General features: G+C 38.8%; 1 protein-coding gene across 8 annotated transcripts in view; it reads right to left on the bottom strand.

Annotated features, from left to right (window-relative positions):
- Positions 1–27,206, bottom strand: part of GALNT13 (polypeptide N-acetylgalactosaminyltransferase 13) — a 233,083-nt gene that overhangs the window by 102,298 nt on the left and 103,579 nt on the right. For all 8 annotated transcript variants that reach the window (XM_087881889.1, XM_087881887.1, XM_034425248.3 and 5 more), the window contains exons 4-6: positions 8,686–8,852; positions 5,620–5,827; positions 2,991–3,161 (exon numbers count right to left, since the gene is read on the bottom strand). In XM_087881889.1, the coding sequence (XP_087738015.1) occupies positions 2,991–3,161; positions 5,620–5,827; positions 8,686–8,852 (546 nt within the window). The remainder of the gene's footprint in view (positions 1–2,990; positions 3,162–5,619; positions 5,828–8,685; positions 8,853–27,206) is intronic.

The following is a 27,206-nucleotide window of genomic DNA, read 5'->3' as shown; positions in this document are numbered from 1 at the left end:
TTTAAAAATGTGGCTTATCAAACAGAGATGACAGCTAAAATGGAGACACAAATGATAAACCAGAAGAATGGCATGGATAATGACTCCTTATGGATGTACAAAAGTTTGTTAAAGTCGAGAAGAAGCCTTTGCTATACGCTTGTCTGAAAAGCAGCTGCAATCATGCAGACAAGTCCCATCCCCCCCACATTTCTCTTAGACCTGTACTAACAAGCATGTAAGCTGGTGTTCCAGCTGCTGGGCTAATTAAGCCACACTCTTAATATTTTCAAGGACATACTGACATTCAGATGCAGTTTCACCCTCTCTAGTCTTTCAGTTTACAAAAGCAAATGCTAAGGCAAAATGGGAAAGAAACTGAGGTTATCAGGAACACTGAAGGCAAATGGCCTACAAAAGATGAAGCAGAGCCGATGTCTACAGATTGACAGATAATACAAGACTATTCAATTGTCAGGACCACAAGCTACAGTGAGAAGCATATCCTGGTGGGAGTTCTGCCTGGAGCTTGGACCTTTGCCTGGAGCTTGGCAGCAACTAGAAAATGAGTAACCACACTGAAGCAACACCTCATCCCAACTAGTGCAAGAACATTTAGAAAAAGACGAAGGTTGTGCGTTAAAGACATTGAGACCTTAGTTTGAACTAAGTAGTAAAAGAATAAGTATCAAAGCATCTGATGGCTGAAAAAGAAGCAATGGAGGGAACTAATCAAGGACAACCCCAACCTAGAAATAAAGAAAAATTTCTTGACAGAACACTTAATCAGTGGAAAAACTTGCCTCCAGAAGTTGTGGGTGCTCCAACACTGGATGTTTTTAAGAAGAGATTGGACAACCATTTGTCTGAAATGGTATAGAGCAGGGATGTCAAACTGGTGGCCCATGGGCCAGATGCATCACACACATGCCATGCCCACCCTGGCTCCACAAAGGCAAAAAATGTCACAATACGTCATGTGTCATCACGTGACACGATCGAGTTTGACACCTGTGGTATAGGGTGTCCTGCTAGAGCAGGAGGTTGGACTAGAAGATCTCCAAGGTCCCTTCCAACTTTTTTATTATGCTATTTAAAAAAAAACAACATAGATGTTTGCAACCCATGCACAGTGATCTAGAACAATTAAAGGTCCAAGGACCACATGCAAGTCCCAGAACTTTCCAAAAGTTAGATTTGATTAATTACATGAAAAGTAATAATATTAAGTGTATTTAATTAATTTAATTTTAATTAAATGTAAGTAAAATGCTACTTTCAATGCACTTTTTACTGTAATACTTCCATTTCATAATATTTCTATTATGGGCAAAATTCTTAGAGAGACTTCATCTCCAACTCCCATATGTTTCGTTTTGGACACAAAGACAGATTTGTGTCTTTGTTTGCTCTACTTTGACCAAAAACATATCAAGCAGTTTTTCTGAAGAATAACTGATCTCAAACCAGCAGTGCATAACTTAGATAATTCAGGTCATAGTCCCCAAAATCTGTACTCTGTTAAATACTATTTACCTAAGTCACCTTCTACACTCAATATATTTCCCCTTTCTAATCTTTCACATAAGAAATCTCTTATTTTTTAGTTTTTCATAGATTTTCAAAGTCAAAGATAGTATGATTTAATCCATTGTTTTCTATACCATTTGTCATCACATGGTTAGTTGGTTGACTTCATTTCTTTTTTACAAAAATAAAAGTTTATTATAAACATATGGTCACTTTACATTCTTTAAGCTGATATTTAAAAAATAGTATGGATAGAGAAACGTATGATATTGAAACAAAGAAAAAAATAAAATCATTTTTAAAAAATCTTAAAGGAGGAACTTTTCATGGCTCATTTTCTTTCCTCCCTTCCATTGTCCCTAGCCACCAACTACTACCCTGTTTCCCCAAAATAAGCCCCCTTACTGCTCTTTTTTTTTTTTCTAAAGCTTCAGAGCCTCCTTCCGAGAGGTCCTGAAAGCTGAATCTAAGACTCAGCACGGCATAGTATCTTCTCTGCCTCTTACTTCTTGTATTCACTCCAACCCATTGGGATGGCTCCTTGGTTTGAGTTTCCTCCTTAGAGAAAGTTACTTTCTCTGTCTATTGTAGGCACCTTCTTTGATCTGCTAAATGTTCACCCTTTCATTCTGCTGAAATAGCAATACCACTTACACTCACATGCTTTAAAGCTCTCTCTAAGCGGTTTACAGAGTTGGCCCCAACAATCTGGTTCCTCATTTTACTGACCTCTGAAGGATGGAAGGATGACTCAACCTTGGGCCGGTGAGGATTGAACTGCTGGCAGTCAGCAGAATTAGCCTACAATACCTCATTCTAACCACTGCACCACCACTCTAATCCTCTGATTTTTCTTTTTCTTGAAAATCCACAAGTTTGAACCTGCCACAAATACATGCCAGGTTGTTTTCAGGGAGAATTAGACATAGTCCAAGTGCAGGTCAGAACTTCATTATTTTTGAAGTGATCGTCAGTAATAAGCTTTGATTTTTTTTGGTTTCCTGCTGAGGCTCTCAGTTTAGGAGTACAGTATTGATTTAGAGCAGTGGCTCTCAACCTTCCTAATGCTGTGACTCTTTAATACAGTTCCTCATGTTGTGGTGACCCCAACAATAAAATTATTCCTAAGACCATTGAAAATATGTGTTTTCCGATGGTCTTAGGCGACCCCTGTGAAAGGGTCATTCGACCCCCAAAGGGGTCCCGACCCACAGGTTGAGAACCACTGATTTAGAGGGACATTTTGTTAAAGATTTCCCCTACAATTCCATTGCCAAACTCCTGCTTGTTCCTCCTATTCATTCACTCATTATTTCCTACCATAATGAAGTTCACCATGTATTTTCCCGATCTAAGTGGTATATGATCCCGTGTAAGTAAACCTAAGTCTTATAAATACATAGTCATAGGTACACACACACACACAAACACACACACACACCATTAATGCTCATGAAACATCCTCTGTCTCTACTACTTACCTCACAGGCAAAGTTCTGTCTCCTTTCCTTCTGTCCATTTCTCTTTGGGGAACAGGGTACCAACGAAAATTGAGTTTCCAGTTGAATCCTCCATAAGTCATGTCTGATCCAGCCATGTATTCAAATGTGTCGTCACTGATTACATCGATAATTGGGCATACAACAATTTTCCTATAAAACAAAAATAAACATGCAAACATATTTTCCTGGCAAGGAACTCTGTCTGGTCCAAACACACACACATCCAGAGAGGTAAGGCTGTATATAAAGGGCTGAATTCCTTTTGAAATCTATTAACAACTTGATTAAATAAATACATTCAAAATCTACTCAGGAGAAGAAAGCATGAAGGCAGGACAGCATGAGGCTCTAGCTACAGCCACTCTCTGCTCCCTTTCCTAAACATTGTTAACAATATATCTGAAGATTTATCCATGCAGCCTTGGCAACTGAAACTAGGGAAAGCTCCAGAGATTGCAACATCCGTTTGGCGATATGAACTGTGACCAAGTTAGGAAAAACAAATGAATACCTGCTTCCACAAGCATTCAAGTGGATTACTGTTTTGAAAATCCAGACATATTATTCATGGCGCATTAAGCACATCCATACCTTGAGAAATCCATAACATATAAATATGCACAATTCTCTTTGGGTCTTGTTTCTTTTTTTCTTTCTTTTTTTTTTTTTACCCCAAAGCACAGTATATGTTTTCCTCAAGCAAACCCCAAATGGATAAGCTGAATATACAAACTATTAATAAGAAGTCACAGATAGGAAATGGAGCAACATTCATTGTGTTTCCACTCATCCGCTGGGTAAAGAAGCATTTATTTATTTTGAATTCAAAATCTAGCTATACCAATGAAGACAAAAATAGTAATAGTTTTTCACCATGTGAGGTCTATCGGCTAGAGAACAATCAGAAACATACATTTCCAAGAAACCTAATGAGAAAGGGGGGGGGGAACCCATAAAGGAAATTGGGTATGTAGAATTCAAACTACAAATGTGGAAACAAAGATGACAGATTCAGTTCACAATGCAATTAATGACTGGAACCACAGAAAAAAATACAACAAGAGGCTAGACATCCATCTGTCGACATGATTTCATTTCACTGACTCCATCAAAGAGGGATTTGCATGCAATAATCTCAATGGCCACTTCCAGTTCTATGGCTCTATGACATTATCAATGTTTGAGTGATCTGTCCAACATTTACAGAAAGCTAACATATTTCCTTATATCACTGATCCTTCCGTGTATTTCCCTGTTTCTAGCTCCTGTTTTTGTCAGCTAGCCATGATTTCTTGTGTTCTTCTGATGCTAAGAGAACCAGGGGCAGATTAAGATATGCTTTTGAGGGGGGGGGGTCCTTGAAGAATGAAGAAGTAAGCTTCATTTGTTCCAGAATGCAGCAATGCCAGCAGTTATGGGTTTGTCTCTCAGTGGCCATGTTTTGCTCTGTGAACTGCACTGACTTTTGGGTGCAATTCAAGGAGCTGTTATTAGTTGCAAAGCCTTACATGCCATGATTCCAGGGTATTTGTTTCTAACCATTCCATTATTGCTGGGCAGGAGGAATATGTTGTAGATTCCATCTGCTAGGCATTTTATTTAGAGGGTCTCAGGAATCATGCCTTTTCTTTGACTGTTTCTACACCCTGGAATAACATACTGCTAAGATTACTACTAAGACCCTCAGAGTCATCCCAAGGAGAAATGAAATGAAATGAAATGAAATAAAAATATTAAATTAAATTAAATTTAAAATAAATAAAGGCTAGTCCTGCTCATATTTTGTAGCCCCCATCTTATATATCACATATAAACTATGTGAAGATATGCCTTCTTTTGTGTATTCTTGGAGAACTGCAGGTTCTATTATTTTGGAACTATTAACGCTTAGTAAAATCTTAATTAATGGAATGCATAGGCTTTATTTAAGTAAATCTACATATCTTTGTGTGTGAATCAAATAGCAGGCAATTGGGAGCGGGAAGTGCCACCTTTTCTTTTGAATGTCTCTGAACAGGTCATAAAGCTTTTCCCATGTGAGATAATAGAAAAACTTCTGAGACTGAATTTGCTCTCCGCATTTTCTACAAATTAGTAGTATTTATGTCATCTGGGGTTTTTTTTTTTCTGATTATAATGGATGACTGGGCCACAGAAAACAAATATTTAGATACTATTATAGTCTTACCTCACCTTCCCTGTGGAAACTGAAAGCAACACTCACATAAACAATTCTTAGAGGAATCTTAACTATGGCAAAATACTTCAGTGAATGAATCCAGATCTTCCTGGTGCAAATCCATATTTCACACTGGCTGTCAGTGGGTCTTTTAACTGACAAATCAGAGGAAAAATGGACCCATTAAGCAGGAAGGCACTGTTTTAAAGCCATCAGCAAAGTACAGTATGTGGGCTTCCGACAGCAGACAAGAACCAAATAGAATACATAGCATTCTTCTGTTCTTTTACTGAAGCAAGACATTTCTGGTAGTTGAGATACAAACAGCAGGAAAAGAGTGGTTAATAACAAACAGACTCCAAAAAAAAGAGAGAGAGAGAGAGAGTGGCAGAGGCTGTCATAGTAACAGAACCTGTTCTATATTCTCACCTGTCTTCCTTTATTCTTGCCAGTAGGGGCTCCAGCCAACCTATAGTGCATTCACAGTGTGCATCCAAGAAAGTGATGACCTGGCCTTTAGAAGCGGCAGCACCTCTAAGCCGAGCTCGAATCAGTCCCGATCGTTGTTCCATTCTAATAATTTTTACTGGCACTTGCAAGTTTCTTACATAATTCTCTAATGGGAGCTTCAGAAAATCTGCCAAATGTCATTAAGAAAGAAAATACAACAAAGTTTGTTTAAGCTAAACAAAGGGACTTAAAAAAAAACACCAACATTCGAAGGGCATGGGAAGGATGGGATGGGATGGGATGGGATGGGATGGGATAGGGTAGGGTAGGGTAGGGTAGGTTAAGGTAGGGTGGGTAGGGTAGGGTGGGGTAGGGTAGATAGGATAGGATAGGATAGGATAGGATAGGATAGGATAGGATAGGATAGGATAGGAGCAGAGCAGAGCAGAGCAGAGCAGAGCAGAGCAGAGCAGAGCAGAGCAGAGCAGAGCAGAGCAGAGCAGAGCAGGATCTATGAGTTGACTGCTTTCTTCTTTCCATAAATAATAACCAGAAGCGTCAAACGCTTCTGAATACAGAGAAAAACAACAACAAAAAGAGAAATCTTTTGTTGCTTTATAAAATACAAATAGAGAAAGAAGAACAATAGGAAAAAGGGGAAAATAGGAAACCAAGACCACTCAACTAAACACAACATTCTTTATCTTACAGGATCTTAAGAATACAATTATCTACAGTATATATTATTGCAAGAAAACAAAGCACCATTCAGACACATAAAATACCAACTGCATTGCTGTTTTAACTGTGTATATACATTTTAAAAGATATCCTGCAGCCACAAATCCCAACACCTTCTCATTCTCATGTGGTTCATGGGTAGGCACTCAATCTGGGTCCACAGAGCATAGAAGATCATTTCATTGCCTACAGAGTGTACTCACTTCAGATGGTGGCACAGAGGGAAAGTATTCTATTTCTGGATTAGGATCAATCATAAGCCCTCTAGAGTATATTTTGCAACCCACTTGAAACAGCAGTCACTACTACTCAGTCTGATTCTAATTTCTCTAGCAATTTAGAAAGAAAATATTCTTCTAGAATATGATGAAATAATGATATAGCAGGGGAAATGAAATAAACAGATTACTGTAAAATGAATTAAAAGATTCTGAGTGCTACACTATTTGTATACTATTTTAAAAAAACCACCACAATCCTAAAACATATTTCTGGGAACAAGCTTCATTGAACTTAATGAGATTGCCGAATAAAGTGGTACAAGATTATGCTATAAAATACTCCTCTTGTTTTAAAAGTCAAATAAACATGTTATTAAGCACAAAATAAAAAGCAGCCCAACCTTAAGAGATAAAAAAAGTATCAGCAATATCATCATCATACTTTCAAATATTTTCTTAATAATATTTTCAAAATGCACCAAAAGGATCCAACTCCATATGGAGGAACAGACTTTCTGGGAAGGGAATTCTGAAATTTAGGAGCAATTAGTCAAAATGATTGCAAGTCTGAACAATTTTTGTTGGCCAGAACACATTTTTGGAAGATCATAGAAGCAGTAAAATGGATTCCTTAAGTCTTTGCAAGATTGAAGGCATCCATTTTGTTTTTAGCCCTCAGACCATTCCCTACTAAAATGATTGCCCACGGTCACTTTTTGTGGCTCTGGTGACAGGATTTTAATGGACCACATGTGGAACCAGGGCCACACTTTTCATAGTCCTTGCTTAATATGATGTGTGAATCCAGCTTCTGCCTCTTATTCAGTAGCAGAGAACTGTATTGCAGTTCCATTGTGAAAATCAGAATCTGACTGAAGACATTTTCATGCTGTTAGAACGCCACAGGCTGAAAGACTGGAAGGAAGCACCCATTGTTCTTCCTGAGATAATAATCAGTTAGCTACATTCAGATGCCATGATAAAAAATAGTTTCTCTATCAGGCAGGGAACTTTTTTTATTGTTACGAAGAGAATGAACCGACGTATACATTGTGCTCACGTTTTCTCATCTTGGAAGAACAGCTTCAGAGCACTTTACTTCTGCTATTAATCCTGCCAATTATGGCTTAATCAACACCCCATGATTAAGCAAGCCATGGCTAGGCTGCCACTACATGCTCTGAAATTTTGAAAAAGAAGGGAATTCTTGACATAAGGTCTTAAGAAAGATTTTATAATATACAATTCATCACCGCTTCTTTCAAAGCAAAGGCAATCCCACTTTTACATGAATAAATGATCAACAAGTGATCTGTTAAAGTGCCCTCAAAAGGTACATCAAATAAAATTAATCCACTAGATGTCTTGTATTTCCACTCCAATGTTCTCCAGCTAGGAGAGTAAATTTGGTGGGCTGGGAAGGTTGAACAGGCCAAAGACATTCTGACCAAATTCTCCAGCTGAACAGGATAAAAAGTGTTTTAGCATATTTAACAGATTAACAGAGTTGGAAGGGACCTTGCAGGTCATCAAGTCCAACCCCCTGCCCAAGCAGGAGACCCTACATCTGCCTCTACCTAGGATCGAACTCACAACCTCCTGATTGTGAGGCAAGAGCTCCATTTCTAGGTCACCAGGTCTTGCCCCCATCAATTTGGTCCTCATTTAACTGACCTCAGAAGGATGGAAAGCTGAGTCAACCTTGAGCCGGTCAGGATTGAACTCCTGGCTGTGCGGAGAATTTGTCTTTAATACTCCATTCTAACCACTCTGCCACCATGGCTCCTGTTGTTTTGTGACTTGTTCTCAGGGAATCCCATGTAATTTCTCCCTTGAGGTCAAAATTTAAGAAAAACCTGCTCTGCTCCATCAATATACATTCTTTTTGCTTTTTATAATCATTTGTCTACAATGGTAAAATGCTCTAGCCATTGCTCTAGCCATTCTCTTCAGAAAAATCTCAGATAGTGCCGTTACAAGATTTGCTAAGTAGTACTACAGAAAGGATATAAAGAAAGAAAAGCTATCCCTTGTCCACAATACTGTTCAAATGTTAATGAGTTTTATTTTTGGACATTCTTACCTCTTTCACTGGCATCATCTACCAAGATGATCTCAGAAAGTAGGTAGTGTGGAGACCGATTGATAACACTGTAAATAGTACGAAGCAAAGTACTCCAAGCTTCATTATGAAACACTATGACCACACTTGTGGTGGGTAGGTCATCAGCATAGACTTTTGTCTTACATCTGTCAAATGAAAAAAAGAAAGAAAAGAAGCAACAGAAAATGTATTCAGAAACCATGGCACTAAATAACAATGTACAAGTTAATCAAGTTTCATAGGCTAGGCCGCAAGGTTCCATGAGGAAAGAATGAAAGTGGAATATTAATCTTTGAAATCTGTAAAAAAGATACACCTGATAACAAAAAAGAGATAAAGAAGCTAAAGAGTGATATTACCGTATTTTTTGGACTATAAAATGCACCGGAATATAAGACACACCAAGATTTCGAAGAGGTAAACAAGAAAAAAAAAGTGTTTGCCCTCCCCGGTCCCCATGAGCACTCTGCAGGCCCCACAAAACCTCTGCAGAGGGTTCAGGAGGCCTGCAGAGTGCTCATGGGGACCAGGGAGGGCAAAAACGTGACACATGGGGGCTTGGGAGGCCAAAAATGGGTTTGTTCTTCACAAAAAAGGGGCAACAGAGGGTTTGGGAGGCCTGCAGAGTGCTCCTGGGGGCTGGGTAGGGCAAAAATGCTATTTTTGCAAAAAATGGGCCTGTTTTTGGCCTCCCAAACCCCCTACACTTCGTGTTTTTGCCCTCCCCAGCCCCCAGGAGCATTCTGCAGGCCTCCCAAACCCTCTGCACATCCCATTTTTGCGAAAAACGGGCCTGTTTTTGGCAAAAATGGGATGCACGGGCCAGGGTTTCTGGAGGCCAAAAATAGCTTTATTCAGTGTGTAAGACACACCAACATTTCCACCCTCCTTTTTTGGGGGGGGGAAGTGTGTCTTATACTCCAAAAAGTACAGTAATTTTAAGGTTTGTGAAAATTACCTCATTAATATGCTTTATTATTGGTAAATGCTGAATATAAGGATCACTGCTTCTAAATTAATGACATGATGTGAAATGAAAAACCTTCAGCACTAAATATCTGCCAGGGTGGAAGAGAAGCAAGACAATAAATGGAAATATGTAATTCCTATGCATAATTATTATTTCATGAAGGAAATGGACAAACAAAACTATGTACATATAAACATATATCTGCCCAAGACAATATGCTTCAGCATTGCTGTCCTGTTCTTTTCATCTTCTAAAAACCAATCTTCTCAAAATTTGTCCAATGTATCTTTGGTTGCTCACAACTGAAGACAATGAGAGGGGCATCGAACACACAAAAATAAAAGATTAATCAACAATTACTCAAAATAAATACTACAATTGAAAGAACATATTCATGCGCTATATGTATGAAATTAGGTTCTGTATAAATATATACTACATGGTCAGCCACTATGCATGTTGGAATAATGGGTGTCAGGCATGGAAGCCATCTTTTGAATTGGGTCTTCAGCACTGCCTCATTTACTGCTGTGGGAAACTGGGAGGGGGGATTGTATGGAGCAGGAGTGATATATAGTTATAACAACATTCCTTTCTCAGAGAGTCAAGGACATCTTGCCCTGCACCTGAAGGGGTGTGACTGGGAGGCATCTCCAGTTGGGATGGTGCTTTGATTGGACCATGTGATGGACATGTGGGTGCTGGGCAGGGACTTGGACTTTCCTTTGGGTGGGGAAAACCTGGAAGCTTTCAAATTTGAGTTTTCCCAGATGTGTCAATATGACATCTCTAATAAAAAGAAACTTTGAGGAACTACAAGCCTCGGAGTCTTCTTTCTTTGGGGGTGTTTCTTAGAACCCTGACACACTGTATAAGACTTGGATCCTGTCCTTCTCCAGCTTTATTTGATGGAAAGAAATAATGGAATCAAAAGACCTGAAATGGATCATTTAGGCCAGGGTTTGGCAATCTTAAACACTCAAAGAGCCACAAAGGTCCTAACCAGAAGCCCCCGTTCAATTCTGGAGCCAACCGGAAATCCGGTTCCCCCATCATAGTCTCCTCATAGTGCGGCGTCCTTTTTCCTCTGCCGACTGGAAATCCAGTTCCCCCACAATAGAGTCTCCTCCTAGCGCGGCATCCTTTTTCCTCTACCTGTTCTAACTGAAAGCCCTATCAATTGTGGAGCTGACCAGCAACAGGGAGTTGCAGCAGAGGGATGAAAGAGCCACATGTGGCTCCAGAGCCGCGGGTTGCTGACCCCTGATTTAGGCCATGAAGTCCAACACCCTGCTCAGTGAGGAACCAAGATTAAAGCATCCCAAACTCTGGGACTGTAATTTTGATTATCTTCCTTATGGAAAGCTGCTTCTTCCATCAGAATCAAAAGCCTTTGTTTCTTTTTCACATTGAGTGATGTTAATGCCATGTCTCAAAACATAGCAATTTTTCCACAAGATGTAGGGTATTTTGAGTTTGTTGCCTTTATTTCCAAGTTGGTGGCATTCTGGCAACATTATGATAACTTACAAGGTTATTTCTTAGATTAGAGATCTTTGCATATAAAATAGTATGATGAACCAATTCAGTTAGCCTTTAGAGAAACTTATCGCAAACAGGTTGAAACCTCACCATTACCCAAGAATGTTCCTCAGTAAGACCAGTAATATTTTTTATCTTCCTTTTGTACCTTCCTTCCTAACAATTGTGATGTGAAAGTCTCAACCGGCCAAAGCGACGATGGCCGGTGGAAGGAAATATCTATGATTCAAATGTGATAGCAACTCTACCATGGGAAATTGAAGAGAATATACAATAAAGAGCATTTAAATTCATAACATGAAAGAAATAAAAATAGACTTTCTTATAAAAAAAAACACTAAGAGAGAGATAATATAGTAGATCAAAATGAAGGTGGACAGATCTTGTAGAGTAGAATTGATGAATATATGTAAGAACTGAATAAAAGAGTTAAAATGTACTTCAGAAACGATTAATTGGTGTCATCTAGACTATTGTGGGTGTCTTTAAAAATAGGAACCCATAGGCTGGTGATAATTGTATGTTACACTCTAGTGAATGATGATAATGGAAGAATCAGAAAGGACTCCTTGGAAAAACTCTGCACTTTCTAAATGAATGAAACCCAGGGGAAAATGTTATTTTGCTAAGTGGCATGAATGGATGGATGGATGGATGGGAATGAGACAAGTGAATGCATAAAAAGTGTTTGACACATCAGATCAAATAATGAAAATGTTAAAAGTGAAAAAATATTTTGAAAGTCTGTTTTAAGCATAAGCCTACTCATATGTTGGCATAGAAGAGCTTCCTCCACCTATGACCAGAATTGAGCCCAAAATTTCTGTTGCTAAGCGAGGCAGTTGTTGTGAGTTTTGCCCCATTTTATGACCTTTCTTGCCAAGTGAACCCCTGCAGTTGTGAAGTTTGTAACACGGTTGTTACCATGTTTCCCCGTAAATAAGACATCCTGTGGTAATAAGCCCAATCGGGCTTTTGAGCGCATGCCCTAAAATAAGCCCCCACCACCACCCCGAAAATAAGCCCTCCCCAAAAATATTTAAAAGCAGAGCTGGAAATCAGGTAAGACGGCAAGAGAAGCCTCATCTTGCTCCATGCGCCCCAAAATAATAAGACAACCCCCCCCCCAAAAAATAAGGCCAAGCGCTTATTTTGGGGTTTAAAAAAATATAAGACAGGGTCTTATTTTCAGGAAAACACGGTAAATGAATCTGGCTTCCCCATTGACTTAGCTTGTCAGAAAATCACTAAAAGTGATCACATGACCCCGCGATACTGCAGCCATCATGAGTCATTTGCCAATTTGAATTTTGATCATGTGACCACAGGGATGCTGCAACACTTGTGAGAATTGGTTATAAGTCCCTTTCTTTTTTTAGTGCTGTTGTAACTTCGAACAGTCACTAAATGAATGGTTGGAAGCCAGTTTCACTTAACAACTGAGAATTACCTGTAACTGATGGATTTCACTGTTCATGATGAACAACTGTGATAATTAGTGAAGAAGAAAATGGTGATAGATTCTCAATGTGGGACTTTGGGCTAAGGGAAGCCTGATCAGAGGAGGTCCACCCTTATAGCTTCTCTGGTACCAAAACAACATCTTCCAACCTCTCTCTGCTGCTGCATTGTTTAGTGTTCTGACAATGAGGAAAGCCAAAAGATTTGTTCTGTGGTAGATTGGGGATCACTTTGGCTTAGTCTTAAATCTTAAAGGTTTTTCTGAAATGGGGAAGAAATGTGTTCAGCAAATGGGGAAAGAAAATACAAACTGGCAGCAAGAGAAGGGAGAAAACAGAAAACCTGATAGAGTAGGATTATCACAGTGGTTTGCTCTCCAAGCTCGTTTCAATTTAGCTTCTGAACATTTCGTTACCAGACTAGGTTAACTCAGCAGGATTTTCTTATCCTATTCTCCTTAGCTTATAAATGTCTTGTGTGCCAGTGTGGTCAGTTGGTCATGTGATTGGCTGTTTATTTGGTGCTTGATCTATCTATCTATCTATCTATCTATCTATCTATCTATCTATCTATCTATCTATCTATCTATCTATCTATCTGACCAACTGACCATGCTGGCACACAAGACATTTATAAGCTAAGGAGAATAGGACAAGAAAATCCTGCTGATGATGTTACCTAGTCTGGTAACGAAATGTTCAGAAACTAAATTGAGACAAGCTTGGAGAGCAAACCACTGCCATAATCTAAGACCCGAGCTACAAGTATTTTCTATTATTTCAGAATAAGATTAATATGAGTGTGCTTTCATACCAAACACTGCCTGGAAAGAAAGACATACTGTGTGACCTTTACATCTGAGATATTTGTAAAAGATAGAAGGCTTTAATAGAAATTACAGCTCCCCAATTCAGCAACTGAAAACATCCTCTCTCTCTTCTGTGCTATATAGTACCATGATCTTGAATCTCAATGCTACGGTCTTGGATCCTGAAATATTTATTCTGGTTGATCTATAACTAGAAAAGCTATATAAAAATACTCCCACAATTTATATTAATTAAAATAGCAGAAAAACCTATTTTCTGTGATTTAAAAAAGGGCTCATAAAAGAAAGATGAGTGCTATTATAAAAGAAATAACAGGAATGAAAACAAAAAAAACATTTTCCCTTTTCCTGGGACATTATAATTCCTCTTTATTCTAAACAATACTCCAGTAATTGAAATTCTTTCCTATAGAACTCATATATTTGTTAGATATAGATTTATAAATACATATGAAATAACTATTGCTCTTTAAATGCAAAGAAAACACATTTTCCAAGATCAATAACATGAAATCAGAAGCAGTCTATGTACCTATTTACCATTGTTGCCTTTGGCAATATATAAATTGTAGGACCATAAACTCTTCCATTGTAATTTTACTCCTTCCAGAATCGAATAGATGTTTTTACCAATGCAAGAACATCACATCAACAGAAGCCGGCCACTGGAACAAGGAGAAACCAATGACTACAGGTAATTGTAGCCGCAGTTATCATTTTGGTCAGAAACAGAACAAGCCTTGTTGAAATGTAATGGGATAATTCATTGGTTAGTGCTGATTGCACTACATTTGGAAAGTCAGCCATAGTAATCAAAATTATGGTCCTAAATAAAAACTGTGCGTGCTTATGGGATTCCTTTTGTAGCACCTAATCTGCTATACTACCAGCAATGGATTTTTATAACCTTAAAAAAATGTACCATAGTGTTGTCGACTATTTAAGTCTGTTGCCAATATAGAATATAGCTAATCTATTCTGAGCAAAAGCCACTGAGACTTTTGGTAACGCCTGCTCTGTGGAATAACCTGCCTTTTGAGACTGGACTCACCACAGCTAGCTTTCAGGAAGGCCTTTAAGACTAAACTGAACCTTTTGATGTGAGACTTAAGAAGCAAGATGTTATTACGAAGATGTGGGCGTACTCCAACTGTGTGTTTGACTAATATGTTTTATTTTAATTCTGATTTTGTTGTTGTTGTTGTTGTTGTTGTTATGACACCTAGAGTCACGCTTTTGTGAGCTGGGTAGCCATGCAATTTATATAAATAAATCCTATCTAATATTTTCAGAGGTATGCAGGGCTGTTGATGGGGGAGACCATATGATGAAGCCTCATTCCTTTATATGTGTGACAATGTTTCACACACATAAAATGAATGGGTCTTCAATCACACCCATCGTATTGTCTTTTTGCTCCCTCTTATTATGGATGCCCCTTCTTCTCTGTGGTGGCTTGCTTAATTCTGATATCTATGAGAGTCTCATCTACTCAAATATCAAGGGTTCATGAATATCCTCCTTCAAATACTGATAAAATAGGAGTTAAGGTAGATTTAGCGATTGTTATGATGTTAGAAGAAATGTAAATTTAAAAAAAGATTGCTAAAGTCAACAAAGAATTTATCCACACAGCATTCTTTCCATAGTGGAAAGATACTTCAGTTGCTGTTTCCTGAGGGCAACAAACCCTGTATCTCAGAAGCAGCTTGCTTAGGCTAAAGCTGGTCCAAACTGTAGAATAGCAATAGCAATAGCAATAGCACTTAGACTTATATACCTCTTCATAGTGCTTTACAGCCCTCTCTAAGCGTTTTACAGAGTCAGCATATTGCCCTCAACAATCTGGGTCCTCATTTTACCGATCTCGGAAGGATGGAAGGCTGAGTCAACCTTGAGCCAGTGAGATTTGAACTGCCAAACTGCAGTTAGCAGTCAGCTGAAGTAGCCTGCAGTGCTGCACTCTAACCACTGCACCACTTCGGCTCCAGCTTGAAAGAAATCCAAGGATCTTCCACAAATATATTTCAAATGAAAAGGAGGAGGATTCTTTGGAGATGGGTGATTTCCTGGCCCTAATTGGCCTGCTGGAGGACCACTTTCTTCTATGTAACTAAAGCTTCTGTACCTCCATGGTCATTTCTGATGCGCCTAGGAGAGACTGGAGCTCTCTCATAAAGGTGCGTGTGTATTATGTGTGTGTGTGTTTGTGTTTCTAGGTCAAGAAGATTATCAGCTGTGTAAAAGAGCAAATGTAGGCCTCCGTATGAACAATATTCCCATTGATAAACAGGAAACAGAATATTTTTCCCTAGAGGAAGGGGCAAACGTGTGCTATAGGGGCCGCACCTTTGTACTCTGACATCTGACAGATGACAGATGTGCATGTGTTCAGTTAAATGGGAAAGGAGAATGGAATTGGACCTGTACAGGAAACAGCATGCATATATGTGATCTTAGCATCATAACCTGTTCAAAATTTGCTTAATCCAGAAATGCAGGCACATCTTGAGCTCTGGAACCACAGGCATGCAAAGTTTTGCTATGTTGAGTGAAGCTGAATTTAAAGGAAAATAGGGCCAGGTCTCACACCAAATATCACCTGGGAAACCTCAGACTTGATCATGTACCTCTGATCTGACCTGATCTGCAGCATATATGGACATTGAGCTGTGGGAAGAGAAACATTTGGAAAGGCTGAAGATACATGAATGCAATTAAAATTAGGTTTGTGGGAGGAAGAAGGGCTCTTCAATAAACTCTCTCCAATCTCTCTTTCAGCACAAACCAGTTTTCTCAATGACAAAGTGGGGAGGGAGGGAGGGAGAGAGAGAGAGAGGAAGGAGCACCTTCTTCACTTCCCTCCTGCCTCTTGCTAATCTCTTGCTTCAAGAACAACCTTGGCAGCTGGGATGCAGCTACCAAGAAGGAGGTTAAAAAAGAGTTCCAAGGTGTATCTGATTGTCACCTACCACATATTGAACTGTGTGTGGGCAGCAACAGTATCATCCTTACTGCTGAAGCATGGCAAAGGTTACGCTGTGGGGGCCGGCTGATTAAATATCACTATACATTTGACCTGTCTCTCAGACGGGTGGGCAAACACATCGCAACTGCTACGTGGATGAGCTAAAAGAAACAAATCAGCATCCTCTATAAGAGATGGGAGAAACATAATGCCCACAAACTTTCCAATTTATTAACTATGTTTCAGAAAGACGTTAGATTGCATTTCCATCAAAAATGCATAGGACAGGACATTGCTCACTCCTTTCTTAGCCCAAGCTGCGTTGTAAATTCCTTTACAGCACTTGGCTCTGTCAAAATCACTGCCCCCTCCCTCACCTGAAGTTGGGCTTGGCAGATCACCAAGGTCGATGGATAGATCTGGCAGGGAAGAGTCAGACAGAGCTGGAAAGTGCTGCCTTTCTTCTCATAGCAGAGAATTGTAGACTCTATGGATGGAAGCCAAAGAGCCGCCTTCATCCTGGGATTCCTTGTTTATTGATCGCATGAGTGAGCCATGGAGACAGGGCTTAGCTGTACCATGATACACTGGAAGTTCATTATTTGCTTACCTGGAGGGGTTGATCATCCCTGTCCTATGCCCAATGTAATGGCATGTGGGAATGACTTTCAGAGACCAAGGGAAAAGATGCTGCCAAGGGAACGATCAATAACAGGGATGCACAGCTCACAGCTGTATAGTGGATGGAGCAAGAGGCTCAGGGAGAAATCTTGCCTAAGTTTTCAGGCTGCAAAAGAGACAGCGGAGAACTGTTCTTTCATGTTTGCAAGATTCTCTTAATGAAGTAGAATTAGTTTGGTTGTATTTCCTGTCTGATCTGCTGGTAAGGCTGACACCCAAGGCCAACTCTACCTTTCTTTAGAAATGGAAATGAGAATGTATAGAAAAAAATGACTGAAATATTTGGGATCCTACAGAAAAATGAGAACGGTTTGAATATCTCTTAGAAAAAGGCTGCATGTTTCAAAAGCATGGCTTATGCATTGGTCTAGTCATATTTGTGCAAAGTGATTAATATCATTGTTTATGACTGAATATACTACTATACTACCACCTCTTATAATACTAGACAACACAGTATCAACAGTAGAGACCTTCATGTTTCTAGGTTCTATAGTATCTCAAGACTTAAAATGGATACCTAACATAAAAATCCTTATCAAAAAAGCACAACAAAGAATGTTCTTTCTGCTCCAACTCAGAAAGCTCAGACTGCCCAAGGAGCTGCTGATTCAGTTCTACAGAGGAATTATTGAGTCTGTCATCTGCACCTCTATAACTGTCTGGTTTGGCTCTGCAACCAAACAAGATGGGCACAGATTTCGATAGATAATTAGAATTGCAGAAAAAACAATTGCTATCAACCTGCCTTCCATTGAGGACCTGTATACTGCACGAGTCAAATAGAAGGCTGTGAAAATATCTACAGACCCCTCACATCCTGGACATAAATTGTTTCAACTTCTACCCTCAAAACGAAGCTATAGGGCACTGCACACCAGAACAACTAGACAGAAGGGCAGTTTTTCCCCTATGCCATCACTCTGCTAAACAACTAATCCCCACAACACTGTCAAACTATTTAGTAAGACTATATTACTATTATTCTTCTCAGCTTTCCTATTACCTATCTCCTTTTCTACTTTTGACTATAACTTGTTGCTTTATCATTATGATTTATATTGTTTTATCTAGTTTCCTAGTATGATTTATGTTGATTGCTTCTTTAGTATCCTATGACTATCTTACGTGTTGTAGCTTACAATTTATGGTGAATGTATTTTTATGATGACTATGATCATGATTTATCACTTATAGCTTTTATGTACACTGAGAACTTATGCACCGAAGACAACTTCCTTGTGTGTCCAATCACACTTGGCCTGTAAAGAATTCTAAGGGAATTGCTGACTGCTACAATTACGGACTGATACCATGAACATGAAACAAAATCACATTTGGGCAGCGACAAGAGTAGAACTTCAGGAGGGTGGGGGGAAATGAACATGAAACAAAAGGAAAGGAGTCAAAGAAACGAGAGTGAAAGCAGAATTGCAGAGTGGAATGAATGCAAATTGGATATAAGTAGTATATATATAGCATGTCGAATCTGATGAGTGTAGAGGAAAACAATTATGTGCTTACAATCATGGCGCATATATGCTCATGGTTGAATTGTTGGGATCTTGGTGCTTGCTTCTCTTTTTGCTGACCTTTCATTGCCAGGTGAGGTAACATTACCAGTGCCCAGGGGAGTGGAGCTGGGTATTTCTATGTGGCAATTTGTCTTTCCAGCATTGATTGGTTATAAACTTTCAGCCTCCTAAGCACGTCCTTCCTCATCACATCCTTCTTAACAGCCAGATAAGCCGGATCCAAAACCAAACACAAGGAACAATATTCAGAAGGATGTGATGAGGAAGGATGTGCTTAGGGGGGTGAATCTGGCTGAATGGTTTATAGAGGAAGCTTTTCTCAATATAGTAATTAATGATTGATTTGACAGAGTGCTAAGCCTCTAAGAATTCTCTTGCATTTGGGGATCTGCCTTGATCTAAAATATTTACTGTTTCCCAATTGAAATTGTGTTTGAACTAATTGGTGCATTGTGAAATTAGATTTTCATCATTGATTTAATTGATGTTTATGTTCATGGCTGCAGTATGTCAATCTTCCACTCTGCTCAACCCAGTGGTTTTTAGTCTGTGATTGTATATTATAAATGATTCCTCCTTTGTCTTATTTGGCTACTACTATTTCCTTAAGATACTTTGGATAGATTTTGTGGATTTATGGGCTGGATAAAGGATAATATTTGTAGCTCAGTATTGAAATGAAGAGTCCTTGGTGCTCTCTAAGCTTGGTTGTTTTCTTGCAGATGTTTCATTATCCAATGAACTAGGCATCATCATCAAGAAAACAAGGCCCCCTCATTTATAGACTACGATGCTGTAGCAGTGTTGTAGTAAAAAGGAGAAATGTTTTGAGTTATGATAGACTTATCTGGGTTGTGCTGGCTGTGATGTGATTGATTGGATGGACAGACACTCTTTGATGAAGTTGCATAGAACTTATTATATAGATAGCTTATTCCTACTTTTGGAATTCGGGGCTATTGCTGTAGGCTTTAGCTTGTCTGTAGAGGATTTTTTTTCCCCCACAGGTTCTTTTCTGCTTTGGGGTTCTGCTATGATAGTTGAATATTTGATTACTGCAGTGTGGTCACAATCTTAATCTCATATAAAAATGTCTATGCAACCAATCATAATCAGCACAACTCCACTGGACAACTGGACAGAATGATTATTGCAGAAAGAAAGAAAGAAAGAAAGAAAGAAAGAAAGAAAGAAAGAAAGAAAGAAAGAAAGAAAGAAAGAAAGAAAGAAAGAAAGAAAGAAAGAAAGAAAGACGGGAGGGAGGGAGGGAGGGAGGGAGGGAGGGAGGGAAGGAATAGGAAAGATAAATGCATAAAAGTACAAGCGTTAGCCATGATTAGATGAGAGAGAGAAACTGCAGAGTGATTTTGATTGAAATAAAATGCTTCAGAAGTGGGTAAAAAGGTATATAAAGGTGCTCCAGCAGATGAATGAAATTCAAAACAAAGCAACTTTGCATGAAACTGATTTGAAAGACTGCTGGAAGGATTATTTTAGAGATCATGATATGTTGAAGAGTAGAACTGGAAAAAATGCTATAGATATTAATATCCAATGTCAAATTATTACAATGAAATCATAAACAGTATGAGAATTTGAAATGTGGCAGATGGTATAACTGCAGAAACATTAAGATAGGGCTACACTTTTCTCATGCTGTGATTGTTACGGGTGCATGAACTACATCTGTGCCTGATGACTGGAAGAATGTCATTCATCCATCCTAAAGGAATTGTAGTAAGAATGAGTGCAACTATAGAGAGATTCATCTGTTAAGTTTGCCTTGGAAAGCGTTTGGCAGGATTCTGACTGAAAAGGTAGAAAAAAATGGCCTGAGCAGAATTGAGAGGAAGGAGCGCAGGGCAGCTGTATGCAGAGCAGAGAGTAGAAAAGCCATATATTTGCTCTTTAGTAGGACAGTGAGAAATAGCTGAAGGAAAAATTAAGGTCTGAATCTAGAATATTTTAAGTGAATATGAAGCTGCAGGTCGGTTGCTGAAAAGAACATGACTAGTATATGATGAAAGTAAAGTATGTATCAATCTTTTTTAAAGTAGACACCCAAGACAAGACTTTAAAAAAGAAATCCTTTACAACAGAATATTTTAATAATTACATTATTTGTTACTTTTTTGAATGGTCACTAAACAGGTCAATTGTTAAGCAAGATCTACCGGTATTAAGCTCAAGTAATCCTCAATTTACGACCGCAATTGAGCTCAAAATATATGTTGCTAAGTGAGAGATTTGTTAAGTGAGTTTTGTCCCATTGGATGACTTTTTTTGTCACATTTGTTAAGTGAACCACTGTGGTTTGTTAAATTAGTAACACGGTTGTTAAGTGAATCTGGTTTCCCCATTGACTTTGCTTGTCAGAAGGTTGCAAAAGGGGATCGGTCACATGTGTTAGGATATGGTTTGAGCCTAACAAGTTGTCCAGGCAATATATGTGTTCTGTGACTTTAATATGAATATGTATTGTATGACTTTAAAGTTTTACTGCTGATTCATTGTAATGCTGAGTCATGCTGTAATTAGATAATCACTGGTTGTAAACATATTTAAGAAAGGTACTGTAACGTATTCAGCTGATGATAAGCTACCATAGTGTGTGGAGTTGCTACCATTGTGCTATCATCGTTGGATGGATCTGCTATCATCGTGGTTTGTAAACCAGAGTGAACTTGTTATTCTAACCAACTACTGTTTGTGTGGTAAGAAGAGTTTTTGTATCACTGGACTGATTTAACTGGCAAAGACTTGGATTGATTTAAAGACTATGAGATTGTTTTTTTCCCTATAAAGTAAGCTTTTGATAAACCAGTTTGCACATCTCTTATTCATTGCTCTCAGCAACGTTTCTCTGTGCTCTACACTCTGCTGGTTGGTAACACAACAACAATATCCTTAACATCATGACCCCAGGACACTGCAACTATCCTAAATGCGAGTCGGTTGTGAAGTATCTGAATGTAAATCACATGACTATGGGGGATGCTGCAATGGTTATAAGTGTGAAAAATGGCCATAAGTCACTTTTTTCAATGCCACTGTAACTTTGAACAGTCACGAAATGAACTATTGTAAGTCAAGGACTACCTGTACTTGTATTAGTATTTTAGGGGTAGCCAGTTTGATGTAGTGGTTAAGGCAAGAGGCTGGAAACTAGGATATTATGCGTTCTAGTCTCCTCTTAAGCATAAAGCCAGCTTTATATAGACTTTGGACTAGTCACTCTCTCAGAGCCCTAGGAAGGGGGCAAAGCCAACCCCAGTTCCAAAAAAACCTAGCTAAGAAACCTGCAGAGATTTGTCCAGGCAGTCAGTAAGAGTCAACACTGCTTCCTTTGATATAAACCAAAATTTTCTGCACCCAATCAATTTTTATATTTTGGAGATGATAGATGGGGAAATGTGTCAAGGAAATAGCTCTCTAGTGTTCTATTATGCAGTTTAAATAGATTTGCAGTTTTCAAGAACAAAGAGATTTCACTCACACCTTCAGCTGTCACTGTTCATAACAATGACATGCTGCAAATGTGGCTTTGAATATCAAGCTTTCCTTGGGGATTCCGAACTCTAAATACAGCATTAATTTTTTAGAAGTTGTTGTATGTAAGAATTTAATTTACTTAAAAGCTCGAAAAGCTACTGTGCCAGGGTTCGAACAAAACAAGAGATGAAGGATTATTTCAGATTAAAACTGTATGTTTTAAGAAGCTAATCATTCCTTCCATATCTGAAATAAGAAGAAATGGATAATTTGAAAATTCTTGGCACGTTATCCCAACTATACTTCTTCCTAAAATAAGAACGATTGCTTAATCTCACAGAGATGTATTCTTTAAAATTAATTAATAAAAGATGTATTTAATAGGGAGGAAGCATTTTCCTGATCCCTGTCTTGTATTTAACCTGGAAAATTGCTGGGATAATCAAAATGTTTTGAATGTGTTATGTAATTCCATGATGTTAAGTGAAAAATCATGATGAATATCCCATCATACTCTTAAAAGGCAATTAATAATACATCCAAATGGAAGCCATGATTTGTACATGAAAGAAAATATGTTTCCTATAATGAGAGATGGCGTTGAAGAACTAAAAAATGCCTTCCGTTAAAGTCATTCATGGCTCCCTGAATTGGAAGAAGATGTCATCATGGTTCTGTCTGTCTGTCTTTATTTTGAGCAACACAGAATGGATATTGCTGAGAATCAAAGCCAAGACACTATTATCTATCTAATCTCTTCCTCATGATAGCTCTACAGAAGGTACGTGAGTGATTAGTGACAAAAGGTGGGGAGGAGACTCTACAACAGAGTGGGGTGGGAAACAGGCCCAAGGCCTACAGAGACCCCAAGGGAAAGGAAGCAGAGCATGGGGTGCCTCAGGGGGTGGAGGAGACCATGGGACTTTATAATTACATCAGGAAACCACGAGTGAGGTTAATTAAGTAAGGCAAACACATCAGGGGTGGGCTTCAGATCCTTTAGCAACGGGTTCGCTGCCCCATTGCTGGATCGGCGGGGCCATGGTGGGCGTTGCCTAGTCGGCTGCCTGCACCACTGCAGGAGGCCTGTTTTTCGCCCTCCCCAGGCTCCGGAGGCTTTCCCAACCCCCCAGGAGTGCGAAAACAGCTTCCCCTGCGGTCTGGAGGCCAGAAAGAGGCTCATTTCCGGACTTCTAGAACTTCCTGTAGGCCCATTTTTTGCCCTCCACGTGGCCGCTGCACTTATCTGGAATGATGAAGGGCCGCATGGAGACTCCTGGGAGGGGAGGGGTGGGCATGGACAGCCAGGGGTGGCATTTGGGGGTTTGCCGAACCCCGGCGATCCTTGGCTAGAGGATCGCCCAAATCCTGCTGAACCCCCAGGACCCCACCCCTGAAACACATGGTCACCTCAACAACTGTCATAACTTGTGAATTATAATGGCAGACTTCATTTCAGTGCTGAATTAAGTCTACCTATATGTTTTTTTAAGGAAATTAGGAGAAGGGCTACCTAATGAGACAATTCAGTGAGCCAATAATACATTAGATTTTTTTTATGGGCTATAGGTATAATAATCATGGGTCTGACATTATTCTTTTTTTGTGTCTTGTATCTTTTCTACTTTTGTTTGTAAGGTTTTTTATCTGTAAACTGACTCATTGGGAGCTCGATGACCTAGAAATAACATAAAGAAATCTATTTTAATATTCAGAAATTAAGTTAGCCGGATTTAGTAAAGTAGCAACATTCTGTATCATTCTCAGTTTCCTGTCTCAGAATTTACTAATAGGTTTAATATAACCTTCAAGGTTGTATTTCACAAAGCAGGTAACAGGTGTGTTGATTTCATTTTCGTCCTAAAATTGGATTTCTGTCAAGAATACCAAAGCAGGAATTAAAACAATAATTCTGTGACAAATCAGATTTTTAAGCTATGAAAAGAAAAGTGATTGCTTATATATCTGTTTGTATGTTTTTATTACAAGATGTTGGTATTTACTGTCTACTAATTAATGTTGTCAAGTTATACGTATGAGTTTTATTCTCTCAACTCTGGAAAGAATCTATTCACAATAATTCACTAATGCAGTAAGACCGCATTTACGATCAGCAGGTGCCAACATATCATTATGTTATTTTGTTTGTATTTGAAAAAAGTAAATAATAAAGAAATAACATAACAAAATTACTCTTTTGTATATGTGAGTATATGGGTGGGGGGGACTGAATTAAATGATAACCATCACTTACTTTAAATTCTGATCATATATGTTGATTTAACTTTTTTTTTTTTTGGCTTGTGGATGATTTTATTCTGAATATAGTTGTAAACATGAGTGGGTTGCCAAGATCCCAAATTTTGACCACATGATGATGGGGCCACTAGAATGGCCAGTAACTTCAAGGACCAGCCATAACTATTATTTGTTGTCACTGCAGTGCTGTCATAATTTTAAACAGCCACTGAATGAATGGTCATTAAGTGAGAACTAGCTGTCTTTATCACATTCTTTCTTTAAATCAACAAATGAACAGTAAATTTTTCTTTTTTACATCCGTAGCTTTCTCAATCACCTGATGAAAGCTAAATTCTAGTCTGTACACTCAAGTGCCAGCATATAATTGCACTGTACTTCCAAATTTTGCTCATTTCACCACTGGTATTCTTGCAGTGAGAATTCTGCCAAACACCTTTTCAGGCACACCTAACAAACTATCATCTATCAGAATAATTTTCCTTGGGTATTTCATTCATTCTGAATTTTGCACATTTTTTCCCCAAAGCCACCTCTGATTGTTTTATTATTATATTCTATTATTTTCCAGCGGATTGGAGAATAATGTGCAACTGTCACCAGCCGAGAGGTGTCTACCCAGGATTGAAAAGCATTATATTGCAATGTTCTGCCTCTTTAGGACATTTGAGCAATGTTACAATGCATGTACAAAAGGGGTGGGGGTTTGCATCACAACAATCAATGTTGCTCTTGGTATTTGCTTCCTCCTCCTCCTCGCCTTGAGGGTGTCTCTGCAGCAACCTGTGGATTTCTACTTTCGCAACAACCAATTCTTTGGCATTCATTTCCCTTTTGATCTTCACTTCCTCCAATGTGTTCATTAATTGCATTCCACAGTATCAGACTCCTTTCCAAATGTATTATACACAGATGGGCCAGTAAATATTGACCTCTGCCGCCCATTAAGGCTTTGGTTAATCAAGATTTTAACATAATGCTTTTAACAGAAGATATAGACTAAGTTGCTGTTCTTACCTATACCCATATCACACACAACATTTCTTGCTAATGGTAAGGACAGCACATTTTGGTCAACAAACCACAAGGGTACCAATGCCAAGTTTTACCCCAAACATGCTGATGTTCTCTGCAATCAGGATCTATAATCTAGTTATTATCTTGAGTGTAGCATTGCATGCATCGGCTCAGCTGGGAGAGCTATGTAATATACTGATATATATCCAAGATATATATCTTACACCTTGTGTAATTATTCTAGTTAAAGGCAAATTCATATTCACCACTTTCGTTCTGACACCAGTTCCAAGGTAGTGGAAAATGTGTAACTAATCACACCTTTCTAAAGTTTTGAAATATAATAGGGAGGCTAGAGAGAAGAGCTTCTGTTATAAAATCACAACTTTTTCTAACATGCCCCAACAACTCTTCCTTCTGCAACTGAGTAGATCAGACTTCTGCTAGAATTATTTGATGTAGAAATGTTTTTTGTTCTTATTATTCTACCTATGGCATGTACAAACTGATACTATAATTTCCCCTTCTTTCTTGTACAATTCATAGAAGAGATTTCTAAATGTGCTCATCTCGAAATATTAATTTTTGTCCCACCCAGTTAGAGGATCAATGTACAAATATTAGGATGAAGGATGAGAGTTAAAATTTATTTTCTTATGAATGTATTGGCGAGGTAAGAAGAAGATGTTAGTCAGTTCACAACAGATAATCAAGATGAAAGTAAGAGAAACCAAAGCTATTGAAGGATCTCATTATAATTAGATTTTTATCCCTCCTGTATTATTTTATAAGTAACTCAAGGTGGCGAACATACATACAGTCAGGTCCAGAAATATTGGGACATCGACACAATTCTAACATCTTTGGCTCTATATACCACCACAATGGAGTTGGAATGAAACAAACACAATGTGCATTAACTGCAGACTGTCAGCTTTAATTTGAGGGTATGTACATCCAACTCAGGTGAACGGTGTAGGACTTACAGAAGTTTGTATAGGTGCCTCCCACTTGTTAAGGGACCAAAAGTAATGGGACAGAATAATAATCATAAATCAGACTTTCCCTTCTTAATATTTGGTTGCAAATCCTTTGCAGTCAATCACAGCCTGAAGTCTGGAACGCATAGACATCACCAGACGCTGGGTTTCATCCCTGGTGATGCTCTGCCAGGCCTCTACTGCAACTGTTTTCAGTTCCTGCTTGTTCTTGGGGCATTTTCCCTTCAATTTTGTCTTCAGCAAATGAAATGCATGCTCAATGGGATTCAGGTCAGGTGATTGACTTGGCCATTGCATAACATTCCACTTCTGTCCCTTCAAAAACTCTTTGGTTGCTTTTGCAGTATGCTTTGGGTCATTGCTGAGCACATTGTAAGCCGCCCTGAGTCTCCGGAGAAGGGCGGCATATAAATCAAAAAATTTTTTTTAAAAATTGTCCATCTGCACTGTGAAGCGCCATCCAATGAGTTCTGCAGCATTTGGCTGAATGTGAACAGATAATATTACCCGAAACACTTCAGAATTCATCCTGCTGCTTTTGTCAGCAGTCATATCATCAATAAATACAAGAGAACCAGTTCCATTGGCAGCCATACATGCCCACGCCATGACACTACCACCACCATGCTTCACTGATGAGGTGGTATGCTTAGGATCATGAGCAATTCCTTTCCTTCTCCATACTTTTCTCTTCCCATCACTCTGGTACAAGTTGATCTTGGTCTCATCTGTCCATAGGCTCTTG

This window comes from Pantherophis guttatus, chromosome 1 (genome assembly GCF_059756535.1).
Source record: "Pantherophis guttatus breed Tessera chromosome 1, ASM5975653v1, whole genome shotgun sequence".
NCBI lineage: Eukaryota > Metazoa > Chordata > Lepidosauria > Squamata > Colubridae > Pantherophis > Pantherophis guttatus.
This window is presented reverse-complemented; position numbering and strand designations above follow the sequence as displayed.